A 19,674-nucleotide genomic window follows, 5' to 3' on the forward strand; every position below is an offset into this window, starting at 1 on the left:
AATATGGCTGTTACTCTGAAGCCCCTTGAATGTTTCAGGTTGATGGTGTGGCTTAAATGCCTCTATGTTTTAGTCATTCTCAGCTGCAATTAATGCATCATAGATGTGGTTGTAGCCAAATGTAAGTTAGAGCAATCCATGAGGACCAGACCAGTGTCTGTCTGGTGTCAGATCCAGGGCTATCTTGGAATCTCTCCTGCATCCCCAGGCTGTCTGAAATTAAATGCAAAATAAGTACAATATAATTCTCTATTTAAATACATTTTCCCCTCGCTCATCATCCAAAATTGAAACATTTAGAGTTCTTTACATAGCACAACTAAGTTCTCCAGTTTACTATTTAGGGCTACCACTTGTTTGTACATACTCATTTGTTATTTATTTATTTATTATATTTTAGTACTTTTCAAAATACCCAGTCCTAATTGAAGCCAATTAAGTGCACATTCAACACTTTGCCTAATATGAATTTTGACCAAGCAATTCCAAATGTAGTAAATTATACTCCCAACTGATGCTAAGTTGGCTGGGGAGCAGGTGTTTTAAAAATTGATAAAATTCTATACTTATTCTCCTTTCTTCTGTGATTTGACTTCCATAATTTACTGCCATTTTGATGCAATTCATTGTGTCAAAACCTCCTTCACAAATGGATTTGGGGTAAACATTTGGATTAACTCCACTCCAGTGTTGTTTTCCTGCATTGTACAGTAATTAGCTCATACTGAATTGTAGCTGAAATGTATCTTTCTGTGTCTGTCAACTAATTTCAGAATAGAAAAGAATAAGAAAAACACAGAAATGAAGGAAGAAAAAAGGAGGAAAAAATCAAAATGGCATGTGGCAGAAAATGAACAACCAGTCCATGAAACTGAACCGAAGAAAAAGAAACAAAACCTGGAGGTAAATGCCCAAGAATGAATCTGTTTGTTTAGTTTGCTGGTACGTTGGTAATCCCAACACTACAGAAATAGAGAGGTACAATACTGGATCTGAGTGCATTATTAGATTGAGTCCATGATGCATCCAGAGTAAATGAAATTAAAACATGAATGGATCCATGGGCAGCTGCTCTCCAGGCATGTCTGTTTTTAAAGTGTATAACAGTGGCCTAAGTATGTGATCACTGCCTGTATAGGGTGTTAATATGAAAGATGTCAGGTAGGGTTTAAAGGTGAAATGGGAACCAAGTGGCTGTGATTTCTCTGGGATAACATCAGATGGGAAGGTGGTCTTAGGCTGTGCCTACACATAATTCTGATCACCCAGATACCATATTTGGAAAAATTTGAAAGATTTGTTTTGAAAATCGTGTTGCATTAAAGATGATGTTTGTGCTCACTGCAGTGATGGAAACTTGTACTTTCTGACTGACCAGAAGGTGTCAGCAGCCTCTTCACATATAGAGCACTTACAAATTAATTTTAAAGGAAATGAATTTAACAGCATAACAGATTCCAGTAAAAAATAACCCCCACCTGCTGGAAACTTTTTTCTTTAGCGCACTACTACATGTCATTGTTTCTTGCAAAAGCAGAGTTGCAGAATTGTTCTCGCTGGAGTGGTATATGAACATGGCATTCCTGTTCAGCTACTATGAGGAGAAGCAATACTTCAAATGCCATGTATTAAAATCTAATCTCTTTGGTGGCACTTTAAGAGTCAGGCATCAAAGTTCAAGTTCTTACGTTTATCAATTAGTGCTTATTGCCTCTGCAGTTGGGTACCTTGTGTGAATGAAATATTCGAATATAGATCTGCAAAGACTATGTGTAAGCATTCAGGTCCTGCCAATCAAATAATCCAGAGATCAAGTATCTTAATATTGTAGATCAGAGAACAGGAAAAAAAATCCTGCCTTTCCTCAGGAGCTCTTGAAGTCTTAAATCCTGATCCTGCAAACATTTATGCATGTGCTTAAAGTTCAGGGTTTTAAGTAGCATTGATCTGATTCCCCTTCTTGTTGTCATTTACAGTAAAACTTGTGGATGTTGATCTTTGGCTAGATTTTATTTAGGCTCAGTTAGCAAATGGGACAAATATTTTGAGAGAGTTTCTTCACGTGTGAGTAAATGTCTGCAGCTTGTCTGAATATAGCTACTGCAACGTAGAGGTTATGGTATTGTGCCTATAAGGTTCAGAAAAGCTGTGAAGGCCTTGCAGTCTATATTTCAAATTAGTTAATCTGCCTCCAAGCAGACAGAGCGAGGTGTCGACTTCCTTCTACAGGAAAGTAAAATTGAAAGTAAAATTAGGGAGTGTAGAATGTATAGGTCAGGAAGGGGAAGGAGAAGTCATAGTTTCAATTAAACTTGATCTTTGATTATGAAGAGACAATCCTCCTCCTCTCTTCACACTACATATCCCAGAAGTACTTTACTTTAGGGATCTAGCAGGATCCTTAACCTCCTTCAAGTACCCCGTAAAATGTACAGAAAAGTAACTTAAGAGCTGGGTGGAAATAACTCTTCAGGCAAAAAATTAATTGTGTGTGATTTGGAGGGAGAATGCTAAAGGCAATTTAACAGAATTTTAACTATCTATAGTCTGTCTGCACAGCTAGCATCGTATAAAACAAACCCCTCTCCCCAGACAGAGCTTATAAACCAGTGAAACTCAGACCTCAGTGGTTCAGAAGCCAAATTAGCGATCAACATTACCCCACGAGCCGCGATCGTCTGAATTCATTGTTTCATTTACTATTTTTATTTGATTTTATATATATATATAAACAAGTTATATATACATAAATTAATTCTCACAGCAAAATGACTGACCAAGTATTATTTTATCAACTACAATTGTTAATAACATAGTAAAAGCATCCTGCTTGGTTAATAATTTAGATTGATTAATAATTAAATCACACAGTGTTTTAATATCAGAGCTGTAGGAGACACATTAAAGAGCCACTTATGGCTCACAAGCGTCAGTCTGAGTATCACTTGAAAAATCTTAAGAATGCAGAGCCATTCTGGACTGTTTGATGTCTTGTCTGATCAGCTGTTGAGATACAAAAGTTAGTTTCTGCTCATTGTACAGGCTGTTGCACTGTGGAAGGAGGGAAATATTTATTAAAGAACAGTATCCTTAAATGCTATCTGAGAACATCACTAAGCATAACAGTCATGAGAATTACAGGAGTTAGTGGGTGGCTTAGATATGTATGCAGTGTTAGTTTTATGGAGCACCATATAAGGCCTATGCCAGGCTATTTTTTGGCATCAGCATTATAAACTGTAACTGTTGATACCAAAAAAGCATAACTTAGTAAACCACATTTTTACTGTTTGAAATTACTGTTGAGAGTAACAAATGTGAGATACATTTTAACACTTTGCTTCAAAAATGGTTAATGAATATTTTTGTCAGTTATTTACTGGACTTATTTTGGGGGGAATGCCCAATTTAGTTAACATGGTTATTCTAAAGTAATACCTTTGTTCAGCAAACACTGTCAGAGGGTATGCAAAGTTTAGTAGGAAGTATGAGGTAAAGCAAGCGTACTGGTATCTTCTGGTCTTAATGTGTGAATCTGTGAACTTGTTTTTTGACATCCTGAAATAAAGCTGTTAAAAGATATTAAACCTTCCAGCTTTTTAAAAAACAAGACAGTGAACTCTCTGGCCTTAAGAGCTAATTCTAAGCCAAATCTTCTATGACTGGTATGTTATATTTAAAACTGTGTTGTCAGTGATATTTTTTCCCCACAACTTACAATTTTTCTTTTCTTGGTGTTTCCCTGGAATCTCACTTTTGCAGTGTTCGTCTTTTATATTTGCGTTCTGTTTTGTTCTTGGAGATTTACTTTGTTTAGGTTAGGGCTCCCCCCCACCAAAAAAAAAATTTGTAGCTTTTTTTTATGAAATCCATATAGTATTCGAGCAATAAAAACAGACAATGGGGAAAGACCTACTAAATCATTAAGTGTCGGCATGCAGGATTTTCATACGTAGGTAGATAGTTTGATATATTTATATTTGAATTTAAATCTAGTATTGCTTTAAAATAAAGAGCTGACAGACACGTTGCTAAATGTAGGGGGTGAGGGAGGGATCACCAAGAATTCCAAAAGAGTATCCAGTAAAGCATAATGAACTGTTACTGTCTTTTAATGTAGTAGCTTTGATTCAAAGTGTGACTGTAACTTTTTAAATGCTTGAAGCAGAAAGGTTCTGCAGGGTACAGTTGCTTACTAGGTTCTTATAGGTTTCAGAGTAACAGCCGTGTTAGTCTGTATTCGCAAAAAGAAAAGGAGGACTTGCGGCACCTTAGAGACTAACCAATTTATTTGAGCGTGAGCTACAGCTCACTTCATCGGATGCATGCCGTGGAAACTGCAGCAGACTTTATTTATACACAGAGAATATGAAAAAATACCTCCTCCCACCCCACTGTCCTGCTGGTAATAGCTTATCTAAAGTGATCATCAGGTGGGCCATTTCCAGCACAAATCCAGGTTTTCTCACCCTCCACCCCCCCACACAAATTCACTCTCCTGCTGGTGATAGCCCATCCAAAGTGACAACTCTTTACACAATGTGCATGATAATAAAGTTGGGCCATTTCCTGCACAAATCCAGGTTCCCTCACCCCCCTCCCAAAAACCACACACACAAACTCACTATCCTGCTGGTAATAGCACATCCAAAGTGACCATTCTCCCTACAATGTGCATAATTAAGGTGGGCCATTTCCAGCACAAATCCAAAAACAAAACAAAAAATCTTCAAATCCAGACTCCAGCGAGAAACTGCTGAATTGGAATTCATTTGCAAATTGGATACTATTAATTTAGGCTTAAATAGAGACTGGGAGTGGCTAAGTCATTATGCAAGGTAGCCTATTTCCTCTTGTTTTTTCCTACCCCCCCCCCCCGCCCGATGTTCTGGTTTAACTTGGATTTAAACTTGGAGAGTAGTCAGTTTGGATGAGCTATTACCAGCAGGAGAGTGAGTTTGTGTGTGTATGGGGGTGGGGGGGATGTGAGAAAACCTGGATTTGTGCTGGAAATGGCCCACCTTAATTATGCACATTGTAGGGAGAATGGTCACTTTGGATGAGCTATTACCAGCAGGATAGTGAGTTTGTGTGTGTGGTTTTTGGGAGGGGGGTGAGGGGGTGAGAGAACCTGGATTTGTGCAGGAAATGGCCCAACTTTATTATCATGCACATTGTGTAAAGAGTTCAGAGTAACAGCCGTGTTAGTCTGTATTTGCAAAAAGAAAAGGAGTACTTGTGGCACCTTAGAGACTAACCAATTTATTAGAGCATAAGCTTTCGTGAGCTACAGCTCACTTCTTCAGATGCAGATCTGAGGAAGTGAGCTGTAGCTCACGAAAGCTTATGCTCTAATAAATTGGTTAGTCTCTAAGGTGCCACAAGTACTCCTTTTCTTATTGTGTAAAGAGTTGTCACTTTGGATGGGCTATCACCAGCAGGAGAGTGAATTTGTGTGGGGGGGTGGAGGGTGAGAAAACCTGGATTTGTGCTGGAAATGGCCCACCTGATGATCACTTTAGATAAGCTATTACCAGCAGGACAGTGGGGTGGGAGGAGGTATTTTTTCATATTCTCTGTGTATAAATAAAGTCTGCTGCAGTTTCCACGGCATGCATCCGATGAAGTGAGCTGTAGCTCACGAAAGCTCATGCTCAAATAAATTGGTTAGTCTCTAAGGTGCCACAAGTCCTCCTTTTCTTTTTAGGTTCTTATAAAGAACCTTGTGTGGAGATACTTTAGTCTTTTTAAGCTAACAGATGCATAATATACTACTTTTGGCACTGGAGAAGTTTCACTGGTTCATTAAGTCACTATTTACCCGTGATTTACTTTTAGCTATTCCAGCAGTGCATTTTCAGGCTGCAAAGTGGAAAATGTAAATCTCTAATTGATTTCTGTGTAGAGCTGCAGGAGGGCAGTTAAAATGTGTCTTCAGTGACTGGATTTAGTATTACATTGATCATTCTTTCATGACATTTGTTCCAAAAATACTTACTAGCATAAGGCTAAAACATTCTTCTTTGGAACAAGTTTACTTTTCAGAGTAATCTTGGTGTTTTATTGATTTTTCATCTTCTTTTTTCCTCCTTTTACATTAAATGGCAACAAACAATTCAATTTAAATGTTTTCATGAGTGTTCTTAGAACTATAGTTCTAAATGACTTTACATTTCTGTAGTTGAGTTAAGTAGCATATTGTATATGTTTTTAGTCTTTGTTCAGTCCTGTGTTTTTACTAATAGTTTATCATGATGTTACAATTTTATTAAAATATTTAGCAGTAAATGCCACACATTTTACTATTATTTTTAATTTACCCAAACATGAACTTTACATGTCAGTTATTTTTTTTGTAATTTATCAATATGATCATATTTTAAAACTGTTTTTACTTTGAAATTGTCATCCTCAAGCCATATAACGTAGAAATAATAGACATGGGGAAAATGGATTCTAAGTTGTACATTCCAGGTTGACAGTCATAATTTTACAGCACCATTTCCCCCAAATTAGCTTTTTAAAGTTCTCTGATACAGAAAAATTTCAGTCTACTGACCTAAGGATTTCAGTATTGTTTAATATGCCAGCGTTAAGTTCATTGTTTGATGACATGAGCATTGCATGTTGCATCATGTGTGTCCTTTTTCCCACTTGTTCACAAGAATGGGCCAGGCAAACAGAGAAGTGGGATGGCTAATGATTATCCATTATACATGTGCAAAATGCCTAGATTTCTATAGCAAGCATTTGTGTATTCTGTGGCAATTACTTAGTGTGTCTGCAGAATACCAGGTCACTCACAAATCACTTACCACGAATGTGCTTCTCTTTTTATATACATACACAAACAGTGGACAGGATTTTCAAAAGGGACTGTTGATTTTGGGTGCCTCAATTTCTGCATGCCCGATTTCAAGAGAGGCGTGCTCAACACTTCTTAAAAATCAGGCCTCTTTAAGGTTGTTAGTTTGAGGGAGCGCTGCGCTTTTAGACTCCTTTTAGATGAGCTCAAATGAACACGTTTGGGGACAGGTTTCACTACCTTCACACCTCTCTGGTTGCAACCATGTTCTGCTGCTCCTAATCTGTGTCTCTGGGTTGCAGCTCCCATTTTCCCAACTGTCATAAACATGACAGGGCCCAACTGGGGTTGGCAGCAGTAAGCCACTGTTCCTCCGGGAGCCTGTGACAATGACTAATTAAAGTGACTCAAAACCAGCTTCTTCAAAACGAAACATTATTTATTCACCCAAGGGTACATGATATGCAAAGCAAAGGGTAAAAACAATAAAGGCTTCTACACCTACTTTAATCTTTCCTTGTAGATTTTTGTAAATTACATTCAGCCCAGTTACCTCCACAGACTGTGGGGGAGAGCCTGCTTGCTACAGTTTCCATGTGTCTCTTTCTCTGTGGGCAAGTCTACACTACAGCTTAAGTCGATCTAACTTAGGTTGCTCCAGGGTGTGAAAAAGACACTCCCCAGGGGCAATGCAAGTTACTCCCCTGGCTGGACACTCACAAGGCGGCTGGTCCCAAAGCACTAGACCAGTATACTCCTAAGCTTTCCTTGGACTCCACACAGTCTTTCTTCTTGGCCTCTCCAGCATACTTCCTGGGTACAAGCTCTGTCTGTTACCTCTTCCCAGAAAGGGGGTGTCTCAGTCTGGCAGTCCAACTCTCCTGAGACAAGTCTAGACCTCCCCTCCCTTCCCCCTGGCTTCTTGGTAGTTTATGTACACCCTTTCCCAGAGCTCCATTCTTGTTGGTGCTCTGGGTTTACTGTTCACCTCTTCAGGGTCCTAAGACAGTGAAGCAAATGGACACAGGCTTTGTGAGGGTTTCTAAACACAATTGCTCTTTACTTTATATTGCACAAAATAAGTATAGATCCAGAAAAGAATTTCCCTGCCTGCTTTTCATCATGATTCTGGAGTGTTCTCTGGGCTTAGGTCAGAGCCCTCTGAAGAATCTAGGATTCCCCCTTCCTGCACATAGACTCCGTGAGTCAGATGAAAAGCTTTCTCTCCTGTGTCTCCAGTTTCCTTCTTCCTTGGCTGGTTTCACAGATAAGACCCACTTCTCTGTTCTTCTCTTTTGCTAAGCTTCATATGTGTCTCTCTAAGTCTCCTCCCTCTGTCTCTGTGTTCTTAAAGGGCTTTGCTGACACCTGGTTTCTTTGTTCTGCTGTTTGAGGATTTTCCACTCTCCAAAATCAGGCTCTTACAGAGAACTTGAAAAAAAACTGGCTTTCCCCAGCCTTCAGCCATCGTGTTGTTCTGCCTGGGCCAGGTTTATTCATTAGTTTAAACCCCTTAAAAATAGTCTCTTTCAAAGATGGACTTGTAGGTGCAGCTTCCCTGCTCCTTAGCACGAGTTGCAGACAGCAGTATGCAGTAAAGACCGTCATAAGACATAAGGGTACAAACAGTTCATCAAACCAAACTAGAATTCGTAAGTTGTACATAGATAGATTTCCCAGATTGTCTCAGTGGTCTTTTGTCAATTTCTGTAGGGGTGACTCTACCACTTTTAACATAAAGATGTATAGTTGCTTACCATGAAATGTGACTAAGCCCTGGTCTACACGAGGGTGGAGGTCGACCTAAGATACGCGAATAGCGTAGCTGAAGTCGGCGTATCTTAGGTCGACTTACCTGGCCGTGAGGACGGCAGCAAGTCGACCGCTGCCGCTCCCCCGTCAACTCCGCTTCTGCCTCTCGTGAGCTGGAGTTCCAGAGTCGACGGAGAGCGCGTTCAGGGATCAATTTATCTCGTCGAGATGAGACGCGATAAATTGATCCCCGATAGATGAATCACTACCCGCCGATCCGACGGGTAGTGAAGACCTGCCCTTAGCCTCACACCAAATCTGTGTAGTTGTTATGAAGACACTTGGAAAGAGAAATCAGCCATACCCCCTTGGGTATGAAATCAAGTTACTCTTCATTCCTTAATTTGAAAGATGCAGAGGTTCGTCAGAGAGATTACGTAGGCCCTAATGGTTTTCAGGGAAGAGCATTGATTTGCAATGTAAGAAAATAAAGTTTTGGAAAATGGTTTTTGACCTTTCTAGTACTTTGTGAAAAATATTATCACTGGCTTGGTTAGAGGAAGAGGAAAGGAACCATCTTTTGAGCTCAGATGGTCAGAGGTAGCAGATATTTATTACTACAGAGATCTCCTTGAGTGTTAATTTTCAGGTTTGGTTCTCTTATCTCTTTATCTTCAATGTATAATTAGTTTGATTTTCTTTTGATTTTGATACTGTTAAGCATTCTGTAGCTTCCATTGGCCTTGCCACTCTTCCCACAGTACCATTTCTTATTCCAGCCGTGTTTATGTGAGAGGCATTTGAAGTGCTTGTTTTCAGTTATCCAAGTGTTGCTTATGTTTATGGATTCCCTGCCCACCTCCACTTTAATTCTTAGCTGGCTCAGCATATCACTGCAAGAACAGCTTCTAAAAGCACCACCATGGCACTTACATTGTGCAAGTGTGGAACTACAAAGATTTGACTGTATTGTCTCTAATGGATCTTTAAGTCCTATTAAGAGAGACCTTGCTGTATCCAAAGGATGTATTAATCTTTTGAGTTTAATGATGGCAAAGACAATGTTTCTCCAACATTCTTTGAAGATTTATAAGGTTCAACAGAAGCAGGTGAAATTTTGCAGGAAGTAATCAGTCATTACTCAAGACTCAGAATTTAAACTAAGATCCTATAAAAAGTCATATTCATTCTGCTCCTAATTTAGTGGAGAAAACATCATTACCTCTTGTGAGACTAAGAAACATTCAGCCTTTTTTAAATCCAAATTCTACTCCGAGTAGGTAAAAGGATGCTAAATGTTACAGTATTTGTCGTCTCATAGCACTATTATAATCTGGTCAGGTTCTTAGTGAACAGAACGGAGTTGTTGCTGTCTGTACTGCAAATGGATGGGGAAGGAGGAATCAACATATTCCCCAAATAAAGACAGTCAGTGGGAAAGGAATTTTATTTTCAAGATTCCATATGGGAAATATAAACAATGAAGAATAAACAAGTAGTGGTATCCCTTTAATCAGTGGAATAGCATGCAGGTGCCCAAACAGTGAGACATCTATTTCCCAAATGGAAAAGGGCAAAATCAGTAAGGAAAACATTTTTATTTTCAAGTTCCTGAGGGGTTATTACAAAGGCCAGTGGAGAGTTATTTCTATTAAATAGCAGCACAATAACAAAAACCCCATAAGTAATTGCTTAATGTCACTATTTTCAGTATAATGATGGAAAGATCTATGTATAAAGCTATATTCATTGAGCTGTGGAAATAAAGGCATGATATTGGTGGATAGCTGAAGAGCTACCTGTGTGGTGGTGGTGAACATGTTGCCAGTGATTAGGTACCCTAGGTTACCGGTGGCAGAGTAATGAACATGTTTAATGAATCTGACAGACAATTAAGGTTATACTTTCAGGGGGAGGCTACTCTATCAGAGCGTATTCAGTCCTTTTGTCACCTCACTAATTCATACTAAAAGCATTGTGAGAGCTTAATGAGTTTGTCTGCAAATCATCTACAACTCTCCTATTCTTCTGCTATTCTATCCCCTTTAATATGAGGCTTATTTTGTAATCTTCAAAAGAAGTGTTTCCCCTTCCATGGCTTGTTATATTCTCTTTCTGTAACTGCAAGTGAGATGGTCCAAGGCGAGGTTCCTATTGCCTTGATACCGATACGTGGCTCATATCAGCTCCTATGTAAAACCTTTAGAAGCATTGCTGCATAGGGATGCTAGTTCCAGCTCTTCCTTCACTCACTCAGTCATCAACTACCACTCTTGATCCTGTAGCATATGCTTCAGTATTGTCTTCATTTCATTCTTCGCTTGTTTCTGGGGGGAAGTAGTACATCAGTCCAGATGTGCTGAGAGAGGGAGAATGAGTTATTTAAAAAATCTCTAAATTCTTTTGCTAAATTAATTCACAGTGTGTTTATTTATTTTTTAAAACTGTGAAGTCTCATTGACACTGAAAAGTTTATAAAGAATATTAGGCCTTTTGTAAACAGACAAGTTCAAGAAAGTGCAAAAAATCTGTCTCTGAAATACTGCTATGCATAGATTAGCCTGAATAATTTTACATTCCTTTGAAAATTATTTTTGTAATGGTAAGAACATATTTCCCAGGAAAAGGGTATTCACAGCTGGGAAAACAGTTGCTACTTTGAAGATGGTTTTCCCAGGCAAACAGCTCACATCTCCAACTGTTTTTGGTATAAACATATTTAGTGTGCGTCTTAGTAATGTTTAAAGGAATTAAGTATTTCTCATTAGGTATTAACTGAAAAGCTGTTTCATTCTACCAGGTATTTTCTCTTAATCATGTTTGATTAGTTTTCTCTCTTTACTTTCATACAGTCATGACTACTTTCATGTAGTTAGCAAGCAGGGAGTTAAAATAATGGGGAGTGAGGTACAAAGCTCCCCTTTCTCTGCTATAAGCAGAGGGAAGGTTCCCTCTACACCACCCAGCTTGGGTAAGCGGTATTTGCTTACCTCATGGTTAAATTGCCAAAAGATACTCAGTTCTGCAAGAGATGCAGGCCTTATCTACACTGCAAAGACAGCTTGATATAAGCTGCCTTGTGTTGATGTATTTGTGCATGGATCTACTCTCAAATTTGTCTCCAGCGGATGTAAGTGTCCTGCTACAGTGATGCTGTAAAACCATGTCCTTGAACAGCGTAGAGCCGTGGTCAACCTACTGAGGTTGACGCACTGTGAGTGTGGACACTGCATGACTTGGGTTGACCCTAACAGTCTTCCAGCAGCATTCCCCATGATAGTGACTACTCTGATAAACTCCACTATCCAGGGGCAACAGAACCTGGAAGCCTCCTCCCCCGTTCCCCTTTAAATCCCCCCCCCCCCCAAAAGTGTTTTTGAAATGCCTTTTCCTGATTGCCCTGCTTAGCAAGCACACCTAGCAGCTCACCCTTGAAATGTGCAATTGCCCAACCAACTACGCTGGCTCCATGCACTAGACTTGCCCTTGAGCAGACAGGAGATATTGGATCTCCTGGGCCTTTAGGGAGAAAAGGCTATGCAAGCAGTGCTGTGGACCAGTCCTAGTAACGTGGACCTCTATGAGCAGATTGCATGGGGGATGCAGGTAAAGGGGTACAACTGGGATCAGCAGCAGTGCTGCCTGAAAGCAAAGGGACTTCTCCAGGGATACCACAAGGCCAGGAAGTGCAACAATAGATCTGGTGCTTCATCACAGACCTGCCACTTCTACAAGTAACTGCATACCATGCTTGACGGAGACCCCACCAGAACCCTGCAGACCACTGTGGATTCCTTGGAGGAACCCAAGACAGAGATCCCTGCCATGAACAGTGAGGAGAAGGAGGTGAAGAGAAGTGATGGGGGAAAACCAGCCATGGTGCAAGCCAGGACCTGTTTGAGACTGCAGTTTAGTCAGTCCTGCCTGGAGAGCATGGATGAGCCTGGTGAAAGGGAACGGGACTCGGGTAAGTGTGCATGCATTTTTTCCTTACAATGTTTTAAGTTTAAAGATGGTGCCTGGCCCATCCCCAAGTTAACAAGGCAAAGATATCTACATTTCATTGTTTTATTTGTATGAGAAAAGGTAGAGGTACAACAAATAGAGGTGGAATTGGCAACTGCATTGCATTCTCCTGTTGGATTAGGCAGGGGTTAAGGAGCTTCCGAGGACTTTGTTTATGTACATAGGGATGTCCCTTTTATCCTCCTGCGAGATCTTGATGAAGCTTTCACGGAGATAGTCTGTAACCTTCTTTCAAAGGTTTCTAGTTATGGCTGCATTATTTCTTCCTTCGCAGCAGGACACTTCCCACCCTGCTAAGTGATGACTTTGGTTGGCATCATTGCAGTAAAAAGGCTTGTGGCATGTGGCCCAAGATGGGTTTTGGATGCTAGTACACAGCTGTGTTGTCTGTGCTCTTGTGACCCTTAGGAGTTAGATATCAGCTAAAATCGCCTATGGAAAATAGCATCCATACTCAGTGACATTGCATTATGCTTGTACTCATGGAAGAGGGACAGAAATTTTTTTGTTTCATGTAATAGAAAGTCCACACATACACCCTCGCCTCTGCTGGGCCATAGTCACTATGGGTGGTCCTGGAGAACAGTGCTGAGGCACTCCCAAACTGAAGTGTCAATAAGCATTTATTAAAAGCGTTTATAGGAATAAGGGAAGGGAGTTCTGAAACTTATCTTTTCCTATCTCTTGTGACTGTAAATCCAATGGTACATCTGTGGTTTTTATCCACAGCTTCTGGTTTGGTGGCCTTGAGGAATGTCCTCTCCCTGCCAGCAGAACACCTGACCCTGATGAGGCGGAGAAAGAAGAGGACGAGGGAGGACATGTTCTACAAGATCCTGCAAGCCACTCCTGCATCGGACCGTGAACAAAGGAGTTGGAAGTCAATGTGACTGGCTACCTGGAGAAGGAAAAAGGACAGGAAAAACGTCCCAGGAGTCCCAACTGGACTAAGAGAGGGAAACGCACCAGGACATAATGGGTCTTTTCAGACAGGAAACACAAACGCTGCAGATCCAGGTTGACCTACAGGTTAAAAAATTCCAGACTCTCCACCCTTTGCAGTCCTTGGAGAACTCTATAGTCACTGATGCCTACATCCCCCAATATAACATATGAGGTCACGGGGCACAGCAAGGAAAACCACAGCTTCACATACACTGACCTGTGAGAACCATGGTTGCTGTATGTTTAGCCATAATGGACTACATTTGTGTACTCCAAGTGGACATAAATGTCCACTTCCTTTCTAATTTCAAATGTTCACCCCCTTTATTAAAAAAGATTGTAGAACATTGCCTGTGGTATTTTTTGCACATTACTTTCCTGCACTGTGTTTTCCCCACTAAATAAAATTTTGTTTTTGGGGAATCACATAATCTATCTTAGTTCACAACAAATATTGCAGAGGTAGTCAAAGAAAACAGAGCTTGTAAATATAAACCAAGCACCACATAATTCATAGCTGAAAGAAGCTATCCTGTGTACAGTGAACACACACAGTTCTTAACAGCACCCAAAGCTCTAGACCAAGAGAACACTCCAGCACAGAACACTACCATGGTTGATTGTTTAAAGTGATCTTTCAAACCCTCCCTCAACTACATAGTTCCACATTGGGTTCTTGTAATGGCCCTTGTATCTGGCTGTTCAAAGTCAGCAGACAGCTGCTCCCCCTACAGCCTGGCAGCGGCTTTCCCCCTTTGCCTCATAGATATTATGTAGAACACAACAGGCAGCTATAACCGTTGGGATATTTTTGTCACTGAGATCCAATCTTGTATGTAAACCCGTCCAATGTGGCTTCAGTCTACCAAAGGCACATTCAACTGTCATTTTACACATGCTGAGCCGGTAGTTGAATCTGTTGAGGTGGCCAATGTATGGCTTCATAACTAGGGGAACAAGGGGCAAGCCGGGTCCCATAGAATTCTTAATTGCGTTTCAGTATTGCTAATGGTAATCCACCTGTCGGAAAAGAATGTCCCTCCTTGCAGCTTTTCTGAACAGTTCTGTGTTCTTAAAGATGCGGGTGTCATGCACATTTTGTGACTGTCTGACATTGGTACTGGTGAAGTGTCCCTGGGGATTCACCAATGCTTGCATAACCATAGAAAAGTAGCCCTTTCTGTTGATGTACTCTGTGACAAGGTGGGCTGGTGCCTAAATAGGGATATGCATGCCATCTATGGCCCCACAGCAGTTCAGGAATCCTATTGCTGCAAATCCATCCACGGTTTCTTGCCCGTTGCTGAGACTCTCAGTCCTTTGTAGCAGGAGACATTAATTGCCCTACACACTTGCATGACAATGACCCGCGCTGTGGGTTTTCTAACTCCAAAATGATTTCCCACTGACTAGTAGCAATCCAGCATTGCAAGCTTCTTTCCACTTACTCTTCTACTGTCAGTGCAGCTCTCGTTCTGCTGTCCATAAGTTGGAGGGTTAGGATGAGATCAGCACACAAATCCAGAATGTGGCCTTTTGCATCTGAAAGTTCTTCAGCTACTGCTTGTTGTCCCAAACCTGCATTATGATGCAATCCGACCAGTCGGGTCATTTCTCAGGCACAGAAGTGGTGCTCCACTGTCTGCAGCTGCTCTGTGAATGCCACCAACCACCGTGAATTGTTTTTTGGCTATTTCCTATGTCCTTAAAAGTAATTGTCACATCTCCCAGTGCTGGGGTACTTCCTGCTGGTCTACAAATACAGGAGAATCATGTGTCCTGTATCTGCGATGTTATGAGAATAGTGCAGAGCTCTGTGGGCTCCAGACTTCTGTAAGAGATGGCATTCACCCAAAAGTGCTGTGGGGTTTTGTGGGATCTTTGGGGGGGGGGAAAATGGTGTGAAAATTGTGGGATATGAGTGGCATTATGGGATGAAGAAAGTTGCATGCTGCGAGCTTGACCCTAAGCGCTTGGAGATCACTGAGCAAGTCATTAGTATCCCACAACGCATTGTGCAAATTTACCAAAAGGCATTGTACCAGATAGCAGCATGTGGCGCACTGGGATACCTACTCATGGTGCACCATGCTTTATGTCGATACAAGCACTTCTGGTGCGTACATGCAGTGCAGACCCAAGCAGCCAAGTATGAAAGTGCCTAACTGATATACAGGCTTGGTGGCTGTCTGACAACGCAACTTGCGTTGGCCACGGTTTTTAGTGGAGAGTTGATTTAAGCAGTAAGTTTGCTAGAGGAGATTAAAAAGATGGCAATCAAGATGCCTCATCCCAGTATGGGATGAAATGAGGACAGCTGTGCATACAAAAACAGGTTTCCTTGACTGGGCTTGAGAGTTGGACATATACCCAATGTAAGACACTGTATTATGAGTCAGAATCTTCTTGTTGCTTGGCTGTTACTCTTGATACAATTTTGTTAACATTAAGTTGTTGGCAAAACAAACTTGTAAAATGTAATTTACTTAGAGATTTCAGTTTTGCTGATTTTACCAAAGGCCATATTTTCCTCCCCCCAATATTTTATCTTTGTGTTGTAGGGGAATCTGTATTAAAGATTTTTATTAGGGGACAAATTATATGTATTAAAATTTTAAAAGGTTTGAGGGGGAGGGAAGATTGGAAAAGTTCCATAGTATAAATAAGAAACCCATGGAGAACTATTTTGCTTGATATGTAAATATAATTTGATATCCCCCAAAGAGGCAGAAAAAAAAATTCTGCATCTATAAACTAAATAACATGAGTGAGGTGAAAAGATTGGGTCATATTTGTTTTAGCTATTAATGAATAATAAGATAGATAAATGAAATAACTTGTGCATCAGATGGTAGTCTTGGAACCAAGCAAAATTAGTGAATGCTTACCAAATGTTTATCTGTTATATTATGCAGGTCAGTAGAACAGAAATGCTTTCTCAGGAATTTTAAGAGTATTAGATTTACCATTTCTTAATAAGAGTAGGAATAGTATGAGGGAACAGCAGTTAGAGGCAGAAATAATTCTTATTTATTTTACAAGTGTTCCTAGGAAAGGTAAAATAATTTAACAGGATGGATTCCTGGTGGAATGATATAGTGGTTTCTGAGATTCATTATCAAAATTAAGGGGTGACATTAAGTTCAGATTACTATCTGAGAAGCAGCCCTAGATACACCAATGAGGTATGATAGTGGTCTATAAAATCATGAGTATTGTAGAGATAGTGAATAGAGAATTATTTACCCCTTCACATAACATAAGAACCAGGGTCCACCCAATGAAATTAATAGGCAGCAGGTTTAAAATAAACATATGGAAGTATTTCTTCACACAATACACATTCAACCTGTGGAACTTGTTGCCAGGGGATGTTGCAAAGGCCAAAAGTATAATTGGGTTACAAAAAAGAGGATATGTCCATCAGTGGCTATTAGCCAAGATGGTCAGGGCCACAACCTCATGCTCTTTTCCTTATTCACTTTCTCCACACCACTCATGATTTTATATACCTCTGTCATATCCCCCCTTAGTCTCCTCTTTTCAAAGCTGAAAAGTCCTAGACTCTTTAATCTCTCCTCATATGGGACCTGTTCCAAACCCCTAATCATTTTAGTTGCCCTTTTCTGAACCTTTTCCAATGCCAGTATATCTTTTTTGAGATGAGGGGACCACATCTGTACGCAGTGTTCAAGATGTGGGCGTACCATGGATTTATATAAGGGCAATATGATATTCTCCGTCTTATTCTCTATCCCTTTTTTAATGATTCCTAACATCCTGTTTGCTTTTTTGACTGCCGCTGCATGCTGCATGGACGTCTTCAGAGAACTATCCGTGATGACTCCAAGATCTTTCTCCTGATTAGTTGTAGCTAAATTAGCCCCCATCATATTGTATGTATAGTTGGGGTTATTTTTTCCAACGTGCATTACTTTACATTTATCCACATTAAATTTCATTTGCCATTTTGTTGCCCAATCACTTAGTTTTGTGAGATCTTTTTGAAGTTCTTCACAGTCTGCTTTGGTCTTAACTATCTTGAGCAGTTTAGTATCGTCTGCAAACTTTGCCACCTCACTGTTTACCCCTTTCTCCAAATCATTTATTAATAAGTTGAATAGAATTGGTCCTAGGACTGACCCTTTCGGGAACACCACTAGTTACCCCTCTCCATTCTGAAAACTTGCCATTTATTCCTACCCTTTGTTCCCTGTCTTTTAAGCAGTTCTCAATCCATGAAAGCATTTTCCCTCTTATCCCATGACAACTTAATTTACATAAGAGCCTTTGGTGAGGGACCTTGTCAAAGGCTTTCTGGAAATCTAAGTACACTATGTCCACTGGATCCCCCTTGTCCACATGTTTGCTGACTCCCTCAAAGAACTCTAATAGATTAGTAAGACATGATCTCTCTTTACAGAAGCCACGTTGACTTTTGCGCAACAATTTATGCTGTTCTATGTGTCTGACAATTTTATTCTTTACTATTGTTTCAACTAATTTGCCCGGTACTGACGTTAGATTTACCAGTCTGTAATTGCCAGGATCACCTGTAGAGCCCTTCTTAAATATTGGCGTTTTGTTAGCTATCTTCCAGTGATTGGGTATGGTAGCTGATTTAAAGGGCAGGTTACAAACCGTAGTTAATAGTTCCGCAATTTCACATTTGAGTTCTTTCAGAACTCTTCGGTGAATGTCATGTGGTCCCGGTTACTTGTTACTGTTAAGTTTCTCAATTAATTCCAAAACCTCCTCTAGTGATACTTCAATCTGTGACAGTTCCTCAGATTTGTCACCTACAAAAGATGGCTCAGGTTTGGGCATCTCCCTAACATCCTCAGCTATGAAGACTGAAGCAAAGAATTCATTTAGCTTCTCTGTGATGACATTATCATCTTTAAGTGCTCCTTTTGTATCTCAATCGTCCAGGGGCCCCACTGGTTGTTTAGCAGGCTTCTAGCTTCTGATGTACTTAAAACATTTTGTTATTACCTTTTGAGTTTTTGGCTTTTCTTACTACATTTTTACATTTAATTTGGCAGTGTTTATGCTCCTTTCTATTTACCTCACTAGGATTTGACTTCCACTTTTAAAAAGATGCCTTTTTATCTCTCACTGCTTCTTTTACATAGTGATTAAGCCACGGTGGCTCTTTTTTAGTTCTTTTACTATGTTTTTTTAATTTGGGGTATACATTTAAGTTGAGCCTCTATTATGATGTCTTTGAAAAGTGTCCATGCAGCTTGCAGGGATTTCACTCTAGTCACTGTACCTTTTAATTTCTGTTTAACTAACCTCCTCATTTTTTGCATAGTTCCCCTTTCTGAAATTAAATGCCACGGTGTTGGACTGTTGAGGTGTTCTTCCCACCACAGGAATGTTAAATGTTGTTATATTATTGTCACTATTTCCAAGTGGTCCTGTTATAGTTACCTCTTGGACCAGATCCACTCAGGACTAGATTGAGAGTTGCCTCTCCCCTTGTGGGTTCCTGTACCAGCTGCTCCAAGAAGCAGTCATTTAAAGTATCGAGAAATGTTGTCTCTGCATTTTGTCCTGAGGTGACATGTACCCAGTCAATATGGAGATAATTGAAATCCCCCACTATTATTGAGTTTTTTATTTTGATAGCCTCTCTAATCTCTCTTAGCATTTCATCGTCACTATCTCTGTCCTGGTCAGGTGGTCGATAATAGATCCCTACTGTTATATTCTTATTAGAGCACGGAATTACTATCCTTTAGAGATCCTATGGAACATGTGGATTCATTTAAAATTTTTATTTCATTTGAATCTACCTTTTCTTTCACATATAGTGCCACTCCCCTTCCCTTCCCCTCCCCCCCCGCGCACGACCTGTTCTGTCCTTCCGATATATTTTGTACCCCGGAATGATTGTGTCCCATTGATTGTCCTCTCTCCACCAGGTTTCTGTGATGCCTATTATGTCAATATCCTCCTTTAACACAAGGCACTCTAATTCACCCATCTTATTATTTAGACTTCTAGCATTTGTGTACAAGCACTTTAAAAACTTATCACTGCTTATTTGTCTGCCCTTTTCTGATGTGTCAGATTCTTTATATGAATGTTTCTCGTTTGATCTGGCCCACGCTTTATCCTCTTCCATCCCCTCCTCCTGA

At 40.2% G+C, this 19,674-nt stretch overlaps 1 protein-coding gene across 3 annotated transcripts in view; it reads left to right on the forward strand.

Moving 5' to 3' along the window:
- The window catches only part of CHLSN (cholesin), a 241,932-nt gene that overhangs the window by 928 nt on the left and 221,330 nt on the right, over nt 1-19,674 (forward strand). For all 3 annotated transcript variants that reach the window (XR_013636389.1, XR_013636388.1, XM_073362054.2), the window contains exon 2: nt 774-903. Coding sequence is in view for 1 of the 3 variants with exons in the window: in XM_073362054.2 (XP_073218155.1) it covers nt 802-903 (102 nt within the window). In the remaining 2 variants the exon portion in view is untranslated. The remainder of the gene's footprint in view (nt 1-773; nt 904-19,674) is intronic.

This window comes from Lepidochelys kempii, chromosome 10, assembly GCF_965140285.1.
Source record: "Lepidochelys kempii isolate rLepKem1 chromosome 10, rLepKem1.hap1, whole genome shotgun sequence".
NCBI classification, from domain to species: domain Eukaryota; kingdom Metazoa; phylum Chordata; order Testudines; family Cheloniidae; genus Lepidochelys; species Lepidochelys kempii.